This window comes from Colletotrichum costaricense (genome assembly GCF_030867565.1).
Source record: "Colletotrichum costaricense strain IMI 309622 chromosome Unknown Scaffold_10.1, whole genome shotgun sequence".
NCBI lineage: Eukaryota > Fungi > Ascomycota > Sordariomycetes > Glomerellales > Glomerellaceae > Colletotrichum > Colletotrichum costaricense.
Window position 1 is genome coordinate 1822485 of NW_026848239.1, and position 14939 is coordinate 1837423.

The window sequence follows — 14939 nt, forward strand, 5'->3', positions numbered from 1 at the left end:
AGGATATGGGGGGACGGTGAGTAGAATACCTCAAATATGGACACGGAACTGTGAATAAACACCCCCTCGACGATCCGAGCCGGGTCGAGTAATTTTACACTGGAAAATGATCCTCTCCTACAGTCTATCCATTACGCCATCCCCATGTGCGTGCTCTCTGCCGTATTTTTCGTGTTCCCTTCCAAACAAAAGTTCCACGAACATCTAGCGCCTCATTCTCGCCGAGGCGTCACCCTCGGGCCCGTCGACGGTGTTTTCCGTGGCGCTGCTGATGATGCTGTCCCTTCGATCCACTTCCACCTTGGTCATCCCCTCAATACCGAGACCGACCTCGCCCACGCGTCTCAACACGAGCAAGAGCGCCGTCCTGAGGTCCGATGTGAGATCCTTGCCGAGAAGCTCCACGGCCATGACGTAGAACTCCTTAATGTGCTTCTGGAAGGCGTCCACAGGGAATGCCGCATAACCCTCAAGAACGTCGACCACCACGGGTCGCCAAGCGACAATGTTGCGGTGCTGGCTATCCTCCTCGAGACCGACAAAGTCCTTGATGATGCTCTTGCACAGCGGCACCAGCGCCTGCTCAATGGCATCGCGCGCCGCCGTGCGTTCGTGGCTGTCGTCTGCGTACATGCGGAAGAGAATGGCGACGTACGTAGCGGCCGCTCCGCTCTCCTGCTTGAGCAGGTTGGGCGCTTGCTTCATGAATCCCTCGCGCCAGAGTCGCATGCGCAGCTCCTTGTCCGCATTGAACTTTCTCGCAAAGAGGTACGACCTCTTAAGCAGTGCCATCAGGCGAAGGAGCTCCGATGTCGGGATCTGGTTGTACACGGTGTCGTTGCTGAAGAGCTCGTTCACCGTCTCAATCATGAGCAGCTGTAGCACGCATCTGGAGATGATTCTGTTGAAGTAGCGACGACGGGCCGCTGTGACCACGACTGGCTGCTGCTGCAGGTTTGACGTTGGCTTGAACTCCTCTAGCGGGGGTTGGGATTGGGGTGCGACTGGAGCGGTCGGCGTCTTCAGGTCATCCTCGTTGATGCTTCCGAGGTTTGCATCACTTGAGTTGCTGTCAGAGTTCTCGCCGTTCTTTTCCGTTCCGTTGATCTTGAGGTTGTCCTCCTCCATTGATGCTTCGGTAGGACTCAGAGGGCCCGAGAACTCCAATCCGTTGGGCGGCATATCGATGGATGCTGTCGAGTTGATGGTGGTCGCGGAGAATAGCTGGTGAGCAGTCGTGCGTGCAAACAGCTCGCAGAACGCCCCCACGATCTTGGCCCAGTGCTCTGTTGTGAACTTGGTGACGTTCTTCAGGATAAGCTGCTGCAAACAGTTGCTGCCGATTCTGGAGATAGTGTCGTTTTCTTGGCAGATACAGAGGGCTAGTAGTTCCAAGAAGCGGTCCAGCATATACTCCAATGCGTCAAAGTAGTGCGTAAATAGTGTGATCATGTTCCGGAGTGCCTGAATCATGGTTGTGGAGAGCCAGACAGACAGCTCCTCGTGGTTAAGTGCATTATTGAGATCCGGTCGCGACCGCAACACCATGAAGATGGGGTACAGCTGCTGGCGCCAGAGGATATCCCAAAAGTCTGGTGGGAACTCGCCGCCGTACTTGAGGAGGGCCTCGAAGAAATACTCGAGCGCGTTCGACCGTACCTCGAGGTCTTCGCCTGTCATCAGCACGTCGTGGAAGGCAAACAAAACCGGGAACCAGTATCCCTCCTCCACTGACGTCCGATTCTGTGATCTCTGCAGTGTGTCCGCTGCTGATGCTGTGTGTTCTCCAGCGGCGTTTTGTCCCTTTTGAGACAGCGGGCATTCAGGCGTCTTGAGCATACGGGGAATGATTGACTTCAAGCTCTCAAGCGCCTGCAGACTCTTCTTCTGGAACTTCATGTTTTTGGAGAACTCGGTCAAGCACACAATCAAGTCGGTGAAAGCACCTTGTGAGATGACGACACCGAACTTGGTCTTATAGACCTGTGTTACGTTCTCGTATGCAAGGTTCACAATGCTCTCGTTTGTCTCGCGGGCAGCTACCGTGAAGACACCAAACATTGTCCTCCATCCAGAGCGGATGTTGTCACCTCTGGCTTGGATCATTTGGATCAAGCAACGCAATACCATGTCCTTGACAGCAATGTTTTGGGAGTTTGCGAGAACGTGTTCAAAGGGCTTGAGGAAGTCTTTTTGGAACTTGAAACCAGCCAATTCCTCAAGCTCCATAAACCGCATTGACAGCTGTCGAAGCGAGTCCAAGGCAAAGAAGACAATGGTAATGTTGTTGTGGCATCCCACCCGGTTGAAGTGGTCTCCAAACACGTCCCAAATGTTGCTCCATTCGAAACGCACACGCGTCATGTTGTAGTAGGCGATTTCAACAATCTTCTGCAGACTGTAAGTTCGTGGAGAGTCGTTGGAACCAGACACCTTGATCTCATCCCAACTGACTTCTGTCAAGGCCTTTGCGAAGTGGACGATAGCCTCTCCGTTCAGATTGCCCGTGTTGGTAAATATTCTGTCGACTGCCTTGATCACCTCGTCGGATCGACTCTCCAAAGCAATTTCGCTGGAGAAGCCCTGCGGGCCGGTTCCAGACCTTGGGCGGCCTCCTCGCCTCTTGGACTGCGTGGAAGATCTAGAGTCGCTAGTGTTTTCCCGCTGTGGAGGCATGAACCGAGCTTTGGACACATCGGGAACAACGCTCTCGTCCACGCCGCCTGTGATGAGCTGTAGGCGATCAAGTTGACTGATGCACATGAGGACATCCTTCCATGATGACCTCAGAACGTTGCCTTCAGTCTGTCCGAGCTCAAGGATGACCTTAAGGGCCTCGACATTCTTGGTCATCATCTCCTGCGGGTTGTTCAGGTTGGTGGTATTCTTGAGCGCGGAAACAAAGGCCTCCCGGGGCGTTGAGAGGTCGAAAACGCATGCAATTTTTGTTGCAAGCTTCATTCCCTCAAGGCATAGCTTGTTAATCTCAAGATTATGCGTCTTCTGCATCTGGCTGGACAAGGCTGAGAAGTACGACATCCATGTGACATCGAACATGGGGCCGATATGTTGGAAAGAAGTAGCGGGAATGAACCTGACACCAGACCGCTGAGCGTTCCGTCTCTGGTTCTTGTAGAGAGTCTTGAAGAGCTGCTCTGACCGTAACGCAATCTCTTCCGACTGTTGCAGATACGCTTCTCGTTGCAGGTCTCGGCCCATGTTCGACAGTGCTTGGCCCAGTCCAGCAGCAATTCCAGTCGATGGTGGTGGGACAGTGCCAGCCGCAGCCGCCGCCTCACGTTCACTCTTGAGAACAATCTCGTTGCTCGCAATCTCATCGTAAATGGCCAGCAGGTACTCGTCCGGCAAGTCAGCATTGTCGTTGATGCCGCGGTTGTTCTTGATGAATTCCTCCTTGCTCATGCGTTTGGCGATTTTGCTGCTGTGCAAATCGGTGTTGAGCATGATGACAGAGTAAGCAAGAACATAGGCCGTGTCGGCGTTAGCAAATGCATTCGGGTTGCCCATCACGTAGCGCTCAGCAAACTTCAACATGTAACGATCGATCTTTTGCGCCTCTCCGGGGAGTCGGAAGGACTGGAGGAATGTCCGCAACGCATCGACGAATCTCTTCTTGGTGAAATCCATGGCATCGACAAAAGCATGCATGGTCTCGATGTTCTTAGGGTCGCCCTCTCCCAGATATTCGCCAATCTGCGCCTTGTCTAGACGCTCTTCGGTAAGCAGGAACTTGGCGACATCTTGTGGGCTGTCGCTCGGAATGAAGCCGTTTTCGATCAGCAGCTTGATGCCCCTCTTGGGTTTGAAGTTGAACTGCTTAATGGCGTTGTTCATGGCCGTCTTCCTCGCCTTGGCCTTCTCCAGCGACGCCGGATCGTCCTCCATGACGGGCGTCGAGGGCGCAGGGGTTTCGAAGCGAGACGGATTGTCGTACATGCTTGGATCAATCGAAGGACGTAGGTCTTCGGAAGTTCTCGTTTCGCCATCTGGCCTCACGCCGTTGGTGTCTTGCCGCACAGCGGCGGACCAATCCACCATTGACCTCAGGGAATCCACCAAGGCGTCCAGAGCCACCCGCTTCATAACGTACTCTTTGGGAATCTCATTCTCGGGTTCGGTATGAGGCGTGATTTGTGCGACGGAAAGGGGCGGTGGTAGGATGGCTCTTAGCTGCCATTCGCCTGCTGACGTGCTCTTTGCGCTTCGTTCCTCGTATTGCTGCTCTTGAACGGGCGTTACAGGAACTGACGCTGTTGAAAACTTGGACAAGTCCTCGATAATGGTCTGGAAAATGTTGTCGACACTGCGCTCGCAGTCGTAGTTGAGATACGTCTCCACTAAGGCCTTCGAATCCGCGCAAAACCTGTTCAAGATGTTGACGACGTACACCTTTTGAGAGATGGGAGCTGTCCGCCGTGCCAATAGGGCGAGATAGATTTCGTTGAGGAATACTGCAATTTCCAGCTTGGAGGCATGTTAGCACCATGACAAGGAGCACGGAGAGAATCTGAGCACCAACCTTGAAGGACTCTCTCATATACTTGAGCATCAACCAGAAAATCTCGCAGCAGACATCGAACACGCGGTCGACGGAGCTGGCACCGTTGCGCGTTATGCTAAGACACAAATAGAACTTGACTGCTTGAAGAAAGGTCGTGGGCTCGTTGCTTTTGGAGTTCGTAATGGTACATAGAGGAGAAGTGAAGACGGCAATGTTGTTGTTAAGGAGGGTGTGAATAAGGTGAAGCGAGATGAGCTTCGAGCGCATAGGCTGGCCGCGAAAGTCGTAGAGCTGATCAGGGGGCAGCACTTTGGTGGAAAGGTTGCAAAAGGATCGGAAGACTAAGTAGGCGTCCTTGATGTACACCTCGTCTTCGGCGTCCAGGGCTTCGGGGCTATCCTCAAGGGACGACTCGGGGGTGGACTGCTCAGATACGGATCGGGCTGCTTTCCTTCCTGGCTTGATCTCTGTCACCATAGTCGGGCCATCGCCCAAGTGTGAATCGTCGAAGCTCTTGCGGTGCTCCAAATCCTTGAGTGTGAGCTTCCCATTGCCATTCTCTTCGCTTTCGACCGGGGTCTTTTCGGTTTCGGAAGAAGGGACCGCTGTAGAATCTTCCTCTTGCTCCCCGTTTGCCTCTTCATCTTTTTCTTCGGCGATGGTGGTGCCATTGATAGAACCGCCCTGCTCAAAGGTGACATTGCTCGAGCTGTGTTTCAACTTTTCGAGGTTCACTCGGGCCTCCTTCATGTGCAATCTTGTCTTTACGCGCTCGAAGACGGTGCCAACCATTTGCGTGAGCGTTCCCTGGGCCATTTGCTGGTTCGCAGTGCTCCTCGACAGGAGGAAAACATTATAGACTTGGCGGACGGCCTTGAGCAGACCGGCACCGTGGACGACAATCTTGTCGTTCAAGACAGCGGCCAAGAGCGACTTGACAATCTGGAGCTGGACCTCGACGCCGGTGGTCTCTCCCTGGAAGCAATCGCAAATGGTATCGATTGCTCGCTCGATGAGGGGGGCTCTGTCGGCGGGAGCATCTTGGTGGCCGTCTGCTGTGGTCGGCAAGCTGAAGTAGGAATATGATATGAGCTTTCCGATGCAATCGAGGGCGCCGGTGACTAGTTGGACATTGCCGGTGCGCGTTGCCAGCTGCAACGGGGCAAAGACTATTTCGGGGTCCGGGAAATTCGGATCGCTCTCCTTGATGGCAGTGAGGGTCTTTTGGAGGGATTCGGTGAGCTGCTTGTTCCTCTGGGCCTCTTTGGAAGCGGCAATGGCCTCCAGAGAGGAGACGAGGAATTTGAGGGAGCTCATGGGGGAGCACTGGAGACACCAAGTGCCATTCGCGAGTCGAGGGACGGTTCGTGATCAGGAGAGGTTTCCGTTTCGAGAGACAGTCGAGACGCCGATCTAGAAGTGTTGCAGTAGCAAAGGCAACGGCAAGGTATGTAGGTAAGCTGGGCCGGGCATCGAGGGGCGCATGCGCATATGCAGGGCGACGTGGAGAGGACGGCAACGCAAGGGGTGGGCCCCAGGTTGATGTCTATTAGTTTGGTGGTGTATCCGGCGTCTTCGGAGACGGCAGCATCGAAACTCGGGGGTTCTGGCAGAAGAGGATGGTGCTAGTGCGGTCGGTAGTAGGTATTGCTGACCGTGGTGGTGATGGCGTTGATGGAGATGGGTTCCGAGGTTGGTGGTGATGGAGTGGTCGCCCCAGCTTCTCGAGAAATGCAATACGAAGCAACACCGCTATGCTGTACTGTATCCGTAGTCTGTTAGTCCTCGCGAATTGGACAGCACAGGTAAAAGGCCGTAGGATGGAGATGGCAATGACGGTCCAAATTTCTTGAATGGAGGGACCCCTGGCTCTGTCCCACGCTTAGCTTGGGGAATGGGACCTGGCACTTGGAGCTACCTGAGTTCATGTGCTGGTCTTGACGGGTTGCACTGTGAGCTCTTGGTGTACAGTAGAGCTGCTCGTAAGGTGAGGAAACGCTGGGCTACGTTCGAACACTGTGTAATGTGTGAATGGTGGCACTGTAATCCGAGGTGGCCCTGGTCGATTTAATGTAGCTGCTGCATGGAGCGTTCTTTTTTTTTTTCCCCCAGGAGGACTCCAGCAGCACAGCAAGAAGACGGAGCCATCTGGTTTACGTGGCGGACTGAGCAAGGCGTGCGTGCACCAGGGAGCGGCCACCTCTTCATTGTTTAATTGCCTTATGTCAGCAATCGGAGATGTGGCACGGACACCTCAGACCAGGCAGAAGTGGAGCTTGGAAGCTGAGGTAAGCAAAGTGCATCCGTGTTCTTTTGGACTTCTCTTTTTTTTTTTTGGTCTCAAGGAATGGAAGGAAGGTCGACGGAAGATGAGGTGTTATCGTCGCGTCTGTTATCTGAGTCTTATCTGCGGTGTTATCAGCTGTATCACGTGGGGCTGCGCTTACCTGCGGCCAATGACCCAATGAATGGAGCACAATCACCGTAGGCCCGCACTGCTCTCAACATTGTCTGTTCTCATTGGACACACGGCCTCTCTTGCAGCATGGAAGTATGTACTTCGTACTCCGTCAGGTCCCTTGTTTTCCCGGGCTATTTCCACTCCTCCATCTCAAGTCCGAAAAGTTCCTCAGGCGTCTCGGTCTTAATCAAGGCCGCTCAGCGAGCAGAGCGATCGCGGACCCTGTTGGCCCTGGCCCATTGGCGTTAAGCACCGGCCACAATTATCGGCGAAACTTACAGAGCGCTACCTACGTAGTATTGTCCACTGGACCACTGTTGTCCAGGCCTCGCCCAGTGCCCTTCAGTGAGCCAACGTGCGCCTAACGGCCGTCCCTCCCTGCGGCGTATTTTGTAGGGACGCGCTAGCTCCCGATTCGGCCTAGCGCCCCAAGCTCCATCCAGCGACGGAGCTCAACGCAAAAAACTCCAGCCCCAAGGAAAGATTCCCGTCCGACAATCTCGAGCATCAACCTCGCCGTCCCAGAATAATCCCGCGTCGCCTTTCTTCCTCTCCCTCTTCCCCCCCCTTCTCTTCGTCTCGCGCAATCCCGTCATTCAATTGCCCCGTAGGCTTCAATTGTTCGACGTCGACGGTCCTTTCTTCCTCTGAAAAAGGATCATCATCTTGAATCGTCGCCTCCCCCCCGAGCCCGGTCCGCCGTCCAACCATCGCCAAATTTCTCCCTGCTTTCGCGCCGCCCGCGAGAGCTATTTATTCACCATGATCTCTTCAGTCCTGAGACGGACTGTTCGTCAGAACACCCTCCTCCGCACCAACCTCTCTTCCCAGATCCTGAGATGTTACGCCTCCTACCCCCCGCACACCATCATCAAGATGCCCGCTTTGTCGCCCACCATGACGGCGGGAAATATCGGATCTTGGCAGAAGAAGGCTGGTGACAGCATCGCCCCTGGTGATGTTCTGGTCGAGATCGAGACCGACAAGGCCCAGATGGACTTTGAGTTCCAGGAGGAGGGTGTTATCGCCAAGCTTCTGAAGGAGTCCGGTGAGAAGGACATCCCCGTCGGTAACGTACGTCCACCCCGATACCCAGTTCCAAATTCCCCTCGTCGAGTCCGGTCGGGCGCATTTCGCCATTTATGCTCATCAACATCATCAACACCCTCATGATGTACGCGCAAACTGACACTCCCCTCACAGCCCATTGCCGTCCTCGTCGAGGAGGGCACCGATGTCAGCGCTTTCGAGGGCTTCTCCGCCGCCGACGCCGGTGGTGAGTCCAAGCCCGCCCCCAAGGAGCAGCCCAAGAAGGAGTCCGAGTCCAAGCCTGCCCCTACCCCCGAGCCCGAGAACTCCTCCGACGACTTCAACAAGCCCGCCGGCAAGCTCGAGAACGCTATTGAGCGTGAGCCCAACGCCTCCTTCACCGCTGTCCGCCTCGCCAAGGAGAAGGGCATCAACATCCGCGACGTCAAGGGATCCGGCAAGGGCGGTAAGATAACCGAGGAGGATGTCAAGAAGGCTGTCTCTTCCCCGGTTGTCGCTGCTCCCGGCGCTTCCTACGAGGACGTCCCCATCAGCGGCATGCGCAAGACCATTGCCTCCCGCCTCGTCGAGTCTACCCAGACCAACCCCCACTTCTTCGTCTCCTCCAGCATCTCCGTCAGCAAGCTCCTCAAGCTTCGCCAGGCCCTCAACGCCTCCTCTGACGGCAAGTACAAGCTGTCGGTCAACGACTTCCTCATCAAGGCCATCGGTGTCGCCTCCAAGAAGGTTCCCCAGGCCAACTCCAGCTGGCTCGGCGATGTCATCCGCCAGCACAACACTGTCGACGTTTCCGTCGCCGTTTCCACCCCCACTGGCCTCATCACTCCCATCGTCACCGGTGTCGAGGCCCGCGGTCTCGAGGGTATCTCCTCCGAGGTCAAGAAGCTCGCCAAGCTCGCCCGCGACGGCAAGCTCAAGCCTGAGCAGTACCAGGGCGGCTCCATCTCCATCTCCAACATGGGCATGAACGACGCCGTCGACAGCTTCACTGCCATCATCAACCCCCCTCAGTCCACCATCCTCGCCATCGGCACCACCAAGAAGGTCGCTGTCCCCGCTCTGTCCGAGGACGGCACCACCGGCGTCGAGTTTGATGACCAGATCACCATCACCGGCAGCTTCGACCACAAGGTCGTTGACGGTGCCGTTGGTGCCGAGTTCCTCAAAGAGCTCAAGAAGGTCCTCGAGAACCCCCTCGAGCTCCTTTTGTAAGCAAAATCTGCTGTCGTTGTTGTTGACGTTGCGTTGCGCGTGCGGAGGCAAAAAAGAGGCATGATTTGAAAGTTTCGAAGAGGCGTATCCGGCGTGAGAGAATTATAGACAATCCAGGCCGATGGATATGACCGGTGGCTTTTTTGCCAAAGGGAGGAAGCGGAGGGCAGTGAAAGATGGGCCGAAAGCATACACCATCTGCTCGGCGGCGAACGAGGAACGAACCTCCCCCTACCACAACCTACTTCCCGTGTACAATGATCTCCTGAACTAATGCTGCATCTCGGGTGCGGAAGAGGTTTCTGTCTTGTACATTTGGTCTCCTATTCCCATTTTACCTAGAAATCCAAGCAGTTACCGTTGAAAAGCTAAACCGTCCCCGCCATCTTCCGCCTGTTGTTGTGATGTGTATGTATCTGATAAAACCAGCCAACTAGCCAGGAACGTGGCTTTTGGCGCGCTAACTCGAACTGGTTCAAGATCGGATGAACGCATCGATACCGGAGTGGCCATTGACCTGTGATCAGAGATGGACGGCCTACCTTACCTTCAGGCCCAGTCACATGTCGATATATTGCTTTCACCATATTGCCATCGCTTGAGAGCTTTTTTGTTAGCCCAGTCAATGAAAGGAATCGTCAATATTAGTGCCGGTATAGGCCTCATAAGTTCAAAGTAAATGACCCAGCTGATACCAGCGAGATAGAAGTTGAGAAAGGTCACTTCCTCATATTGCTGCTAGTCTCTTGAACATTATTCTTCCATGTGTCTGAGCATTTGATCAAGACTGCGTCAGCCACGGCCTATGCCAGAGTTTCTCTCGGATGCAATCCTAAAGTTGCTTAGGAGATGTCGCAGATATCTCGCAAAAGAAGATGAATACAGTACTAGGACTGATAATGGAGCTAATACTCCGCTCTTCCGGGTATGCTTCTTGGGGGGGCCTGATGAATTTCTAAAAGGGTACCTTGAATCGTTACCTCTGCTCCAGCTGAGCGTCGCCATTTTGAATATTTGTGATATGATACTCATCAGTCGTCTACACCTGCGTCAAAGCATTATGGTCATATGATTCTACGCCAACAAAGACGTCCAGCCCATTGAAGAAAGCGCTGCATTCTTTCTCCCTGCCGTGACATCTATGATTTTATCCTGATGGTTTTGGAAAAGTCGAAGTTGACAGGTCTTTGTCCATTGCGGCAACACAAAGCAAAAATAAAAGGGAGTGTGAGTTGTGTCGATTCAACAAACATTCTCAGTCAAGTTCTCTGGAATAACGAAACTTCTGATATCAATGGTAGATGTAAAGACAAAACGCAAGATAATCCAGCTTGACCCGCACAACTGGAAAATCTAGTAATATCGACTACGTTACCATGCCACATTGATTCGGTCGGGCACAGCTTGAATCATCTCGTGAAAAATACATATGAGCCGTGCTACAGCCGCCGGTTTTCAGGAACCGCGAGGATGTGTCAGGTGTCAATTTCGGTGATTTCTTTGAATCCTTCTCGGGGTATCGTGTAAGTCGGCAAATTGGAAAGCAGCTCGGTGAATTCTGTGCCAGTGCTCTGAGCCAATCAGATCATTGGAAACCTCGGTGTATGGCGGGCGAAACGATCCCCAAGCGCAAGAATCCCGACGACATGTCGGGGATAAGCTCCGTCTTACTCCCTTCGCCCTCGAATTCATCGTCCTCCTCCCCTTCACAACTCCCATTTATCTGATCATCTGATAAGATCTCTTGGAATCTATACCAATAGTACCCTTGGTCGGTCGATTATCGGTCCAGGCAACAGCTTTCGGTAAACGGGGCCCAGTCTACAAGGGTAGAATTCGGACTCAGTTCAAAAAGCCGAGCATCCCATCACGCTCGCCCAGCCCGCGTCCTGCAATCGTATTGATCCCCCGATTCTCAATTCCCCAACCAGAGACCTACAGTATTGCCCAATATGGACACTTTGAGAAGCCCAGATCAGTCCTCGGCGCCGAAGAAGCGGCGTCGGCCTGCTCTGGCATGCGAACAATGCCGCCGTCGGAAAGTCCGCTGCGATAGGAATCTCCCCTGCAGCACCTGCATCCGATCCAAACACGCCGTCTGCACATACACCTCGCAAACAAAGCCAACGACTAGAAACAGTCCCAAACATGGGGCTGAAGTTAACGAGGGTTCTCTTCACACGGCTCTCCGCCTGCCGGACCTTGTCCTTCCCGCGCCCTCATCCCTGCGGGCGAGGCCACCGGTGACTTCTTCTCCCGCCGTTGGTGCAGATACCGCTCTACCCACTCGGACACGGCTAGAAAACTTCAAAGACCTCGTCCACGGTTCGACCAAGGCCAGCGAATCGGGTCTCGGGTTCCCGGAACCGATCATCCCTACTTCTCGGCCCCTGTCAGAGGCATCTCCCACCACGCATGACCCAAGAACACTCGACGGAAACCCTCTATTCAACCCCACTGACCCCGGTGAACATGGCGGACTCTCCGACTTTGGGATCTGGCGGCCGCTAAACCCTTCGCGTCCCTCGGCTTCCGTGAGCGTGAGAGCGGAGACGGCATCGACTCCTGGAAGTTGCCCCGGCTCCTCGTCGACGGTGAATTCTCTGGTTGATCGGGTGAAGCAACTTGAACAGCAGTTGTCGGATCTCACTGTGAAGTACGGTGCTAGGGAAGAAGATATACCTCAACCTGTGCCTGGTCTCCGAGAGGGGTTGAGGTATAGTCGTGGCTGCGTCAGCAAGACTCGTTACTTTGGGCAGAGTCATTGGATGAATGCAGCTGATATGGTTAGTACTCATCTTTTCATTTCAAGCCTTATGATACCAGCCTTTGTTCATTGTTCCCCTGTACTTTCCCAGGGGTCGACTCAATGCCTCTAATGGCTCATCTGTCCTTTATTGTTCTACTATCATCCAGTTGTGGTACTAGACACACTCCTTGTCACATTGTATTAGCGTGCTAGATACTTACACTTACTACAGTTGTACCGTCTCGTCAACTTTGCAAGGAAGTTTGAGAACCGTCGATCATCTCAACTCTATGTTGACCTAGAAAGATGCAAAAAGCTAGGCCGCATCATCAAAGCCCGCCGGACACCCTCATTCAGCACAATCTCAACTGGCAAGAGCATGCCCTCGCGAGACTTAGCAGATGTTCTCATCGGAAACTACCTGCGCACTTTTGAGTGCATCCACCGTATCGTCCACGTCCCGACCTTCAAAGCAGACTACGAAAAGTACTGGCTGAACCCCTCCGACGCGAGCGACTCCTTCATCATCACCATGCAGCTGTGCATGGGCATCGGCGCCACAATGCATGACGAACGCTTTACCCTCAGAAATCTGGCCATTCAGTGGTTCTGGGAAGCCATGTTCTGGCTCATTGCCCCCTGCGAAAAGTCCAAGATGACTATTCCAGGACTGCAGATCCGATGCTTGATGCACCATCTTCGTCACACGGCCAATATCGGCTGTGATCTCACCTGGATCGGCGCTGGTGCTCTTCTCCGAACGGCTATGTACATGGGACTGCATCGCGATCCCAAATCAATCATCAAAATGTCTCCATACCGCGCTGAAATTCGTCGGAGGCTTTGGGTCACGATCTTAGAGATGACGCTGCAGACGAGCGTCGACTCTGGAGGCCCGCCTCTTATTTCATTAGACGACTTCGACACTGAATTACCGGCAAACCTAGATGACGAGCAACTCGTCGAAGATGGCGAGTCCGCCTTCCCTGTGCCCAGGGATTCGGGTACACACACACAGATGACGATTCCGCTGGCATTATTCGGAACATTCGCAGCTCGTCTCGCTGTAGCAAAGCGCGTCAACGAGTTCCGCTCAGATACAGTCTACGAAGAGACCCTCCGACATAGCAACGAACTGAGCAGATCGCTCCAAAAGATGATGCAGCAGCTTAAGGCGTACCCGTCTGTCACCTCTTTTCAGCTGCGATATGTTCAGACCCTGACGTACCGGCTCTTCTTTGCCCTGCACCACCCGATTGCCCCGCTGGCGCTACGGAACCCCGTTTACTACTTCTCTCGTAAGATGGTCGTTGACACGGCGTTGCGACTGTGCGAGGTTGCCTTTCTGGCACCTGACAAGTCTGGCACTGGCGCCACGATGAAGCCTGCGACCCCGTCGGAGGTGGACTTCCATCGGTTGACGATTAATGGTGCCGGGTTTTACCGATCTGTTCCCTTCCAAGGCGTCATGACACTGGGGTTGGAGCTCATCAACATCAAGGAGGAGGAAGTGAGGAATGGGCACTCCATATTCTACAGCGGCTCTGAAGATCAGCTGCGCGGTATTCTTGACGCTGTGTACGACTGGTCGCGGAATCGGATTCGGTCGGGAGAGACGAACATCAAGGGCCACGCGCTGAGTGTACTTCTCATTGCTCATATTCATGGCTTGGAGCAGGGTGTCAGTGATGAAAAGATTGAGAAATTCTTCGAAGAGGCGTGTAAGGAGCGTGTTAAGGAGTGCCATGATTTGCTCAAGGAGTTGGCTGGAGGCGATGTAACTGAGGAAGGGGTCAGCATGCCCGATGTCCACGATTTGGATATGGACTTTGATGCCGGCGTCGACATGCTCGGGGATTGGGATTGGGGCACATCTTTGGTAAACATTCTTCCTACAAGCCCCAAACTGGTTTGATTCCGCCTTCTAACTTGATTCCAGGACAATAATGGGTTTGGGTTCGGTTCCATTATGAACTTCAACGCTATGCCTGAGATGTTCTCATGATGCAGCACTCAATCTATTGGAGATACTGCCTTTGGAACGAGTATACAATCATCTGTTATGGTATTCGTTCGAAAGTCAGTCCACAACTCTGTAACATTGCGTCTTCCTGCGACAAAATGAGTGGCGGAGATCAATTCTCTCAGCTCAGTCCTAGACCGCGTGCTTGATCAGACTAGATCAAGCCAGAGACGAAATCTCTTTACGAGAAATTACTCCTCTTCGTTGACAACCTTATGAAAGGTATTTAGTGCTTGGGGGCTTATTGCCGATGAAGCTAAGGCAGAGAAGAATCGGCAAAAAGGGAGATGGCAAGTGCGCTCCGAGGGCGTAACGGGGTAGAATTGAAGAGCTATAGGAGAAGCGAATACACCAAAGAAGAATTAATAGAGGGTTTCATCATGTGCTAATAGGCGAGAAGATGCTAGACTATGAACACTTGCCAAGTTCTGACGACAAGTGTTCGACTATGAACAACTCGACGTGTAGGATTCAAGAGTAAAAAGAAAAAAAGCCCAACCGGATGGAAGAACACCGAAGTCCACTGCAAAAGATGAACAAACAACCGTCTCAGCATGCCTGTGAGTGATATTTTACGCTGCGGAGATTCTGTGATTTCGGCGTTTGGCGGGAATAACAGCTGAATCTTGCTGCATTCTACTCTAATGCTCTAAAGTACCTTACGTGCTTACCTACTTTAGCTGCAGTTCAGTGCGATTGCGACAGCATGTAGCAACCTGGGGCTTTAGCGGCGCAGTGGCTGCTTGCTGATGGCCCTCCTCTTAGAGCTAGGTACCAAGGCGAAATTAGACGTGAGTTTTGAGACGTAGCTGGCCAGCGTAGGTCAGAATTGGATGAATGCCTCACACCGGTCAAGGAATTTGTGACTATGACTGGATGGAATTAGCAACTATGCGGTGCAACAATATCCCGTCAGACGAAC

The 14939-nt window shown here is 53.4% G+C and overlaps 3 protein-coding genes across 3 annotated transcripts; 2 read left to right on the plus strand and 1 right to left on the minus strand.

The window, feature by feature from the left end:
- Positions 1 to 204: 204 nt before the first annotated feature.
- On the minus strand, positions 205 to 5839 carry CCOS01_10235 (Sec7 domain-containing protein; the record flags this gene model as incomplete). Its single annotated transcript, XM_060458391.1, has 2 exons — positions 205 to 4485; positions 4541 to 5839. The coding sequence occupies 2 exons, from the start codon at positions 5837 to 5839 to the stop codon at positions 205 to 207; spliced, it is 5580 nt and encodes a 1859-aa protein (XP_060311556.1).
- Positions 5840 to 7745: 1906 nt separating this feature from the next.
- CCOS01_10236 (dihydrolipoyllysine-residue acetyltransferase component- pyruvate dehydrogenase complex) lies at positions 7746 to 9245 on the plus strand (the record flags this gene model as incomplete). The annotated part of the gene is made up of 2 exons (XM_060458392.1): positions 7746 to 8057; positions 8187 to 9245. The coding sequence occupies 2 exons, from the start codon at positions 7746 to 7748 to the stop codon at positions 9243 to 9245; spliced, it is 1371 nt and encodes a 456-aa protein (XP_060311557.1).
- A 1952-nt stretch (positions 9246 to 11197) lies between these two features.
- On the plus strand, positions 11198 to 13999 carry CCOS01_10237 (fungal specific transcription factor; the record flags this gene model as incomplete). Its single annotated transcript, XM_060458393.1, has 3 exons — positions 11198 to 12031; positions 12227 to 13873; positions 13934 to 13999. 3 exons carry the CDS (start codon positions 11198 to 11200, stop codon positions 13997 to 13999), a joined length of 2547 nt encoding a protein of 848 aa, XP_060311558.1.
- Positions 14000 to 14939: the final 940 nt, after the last annotated feature.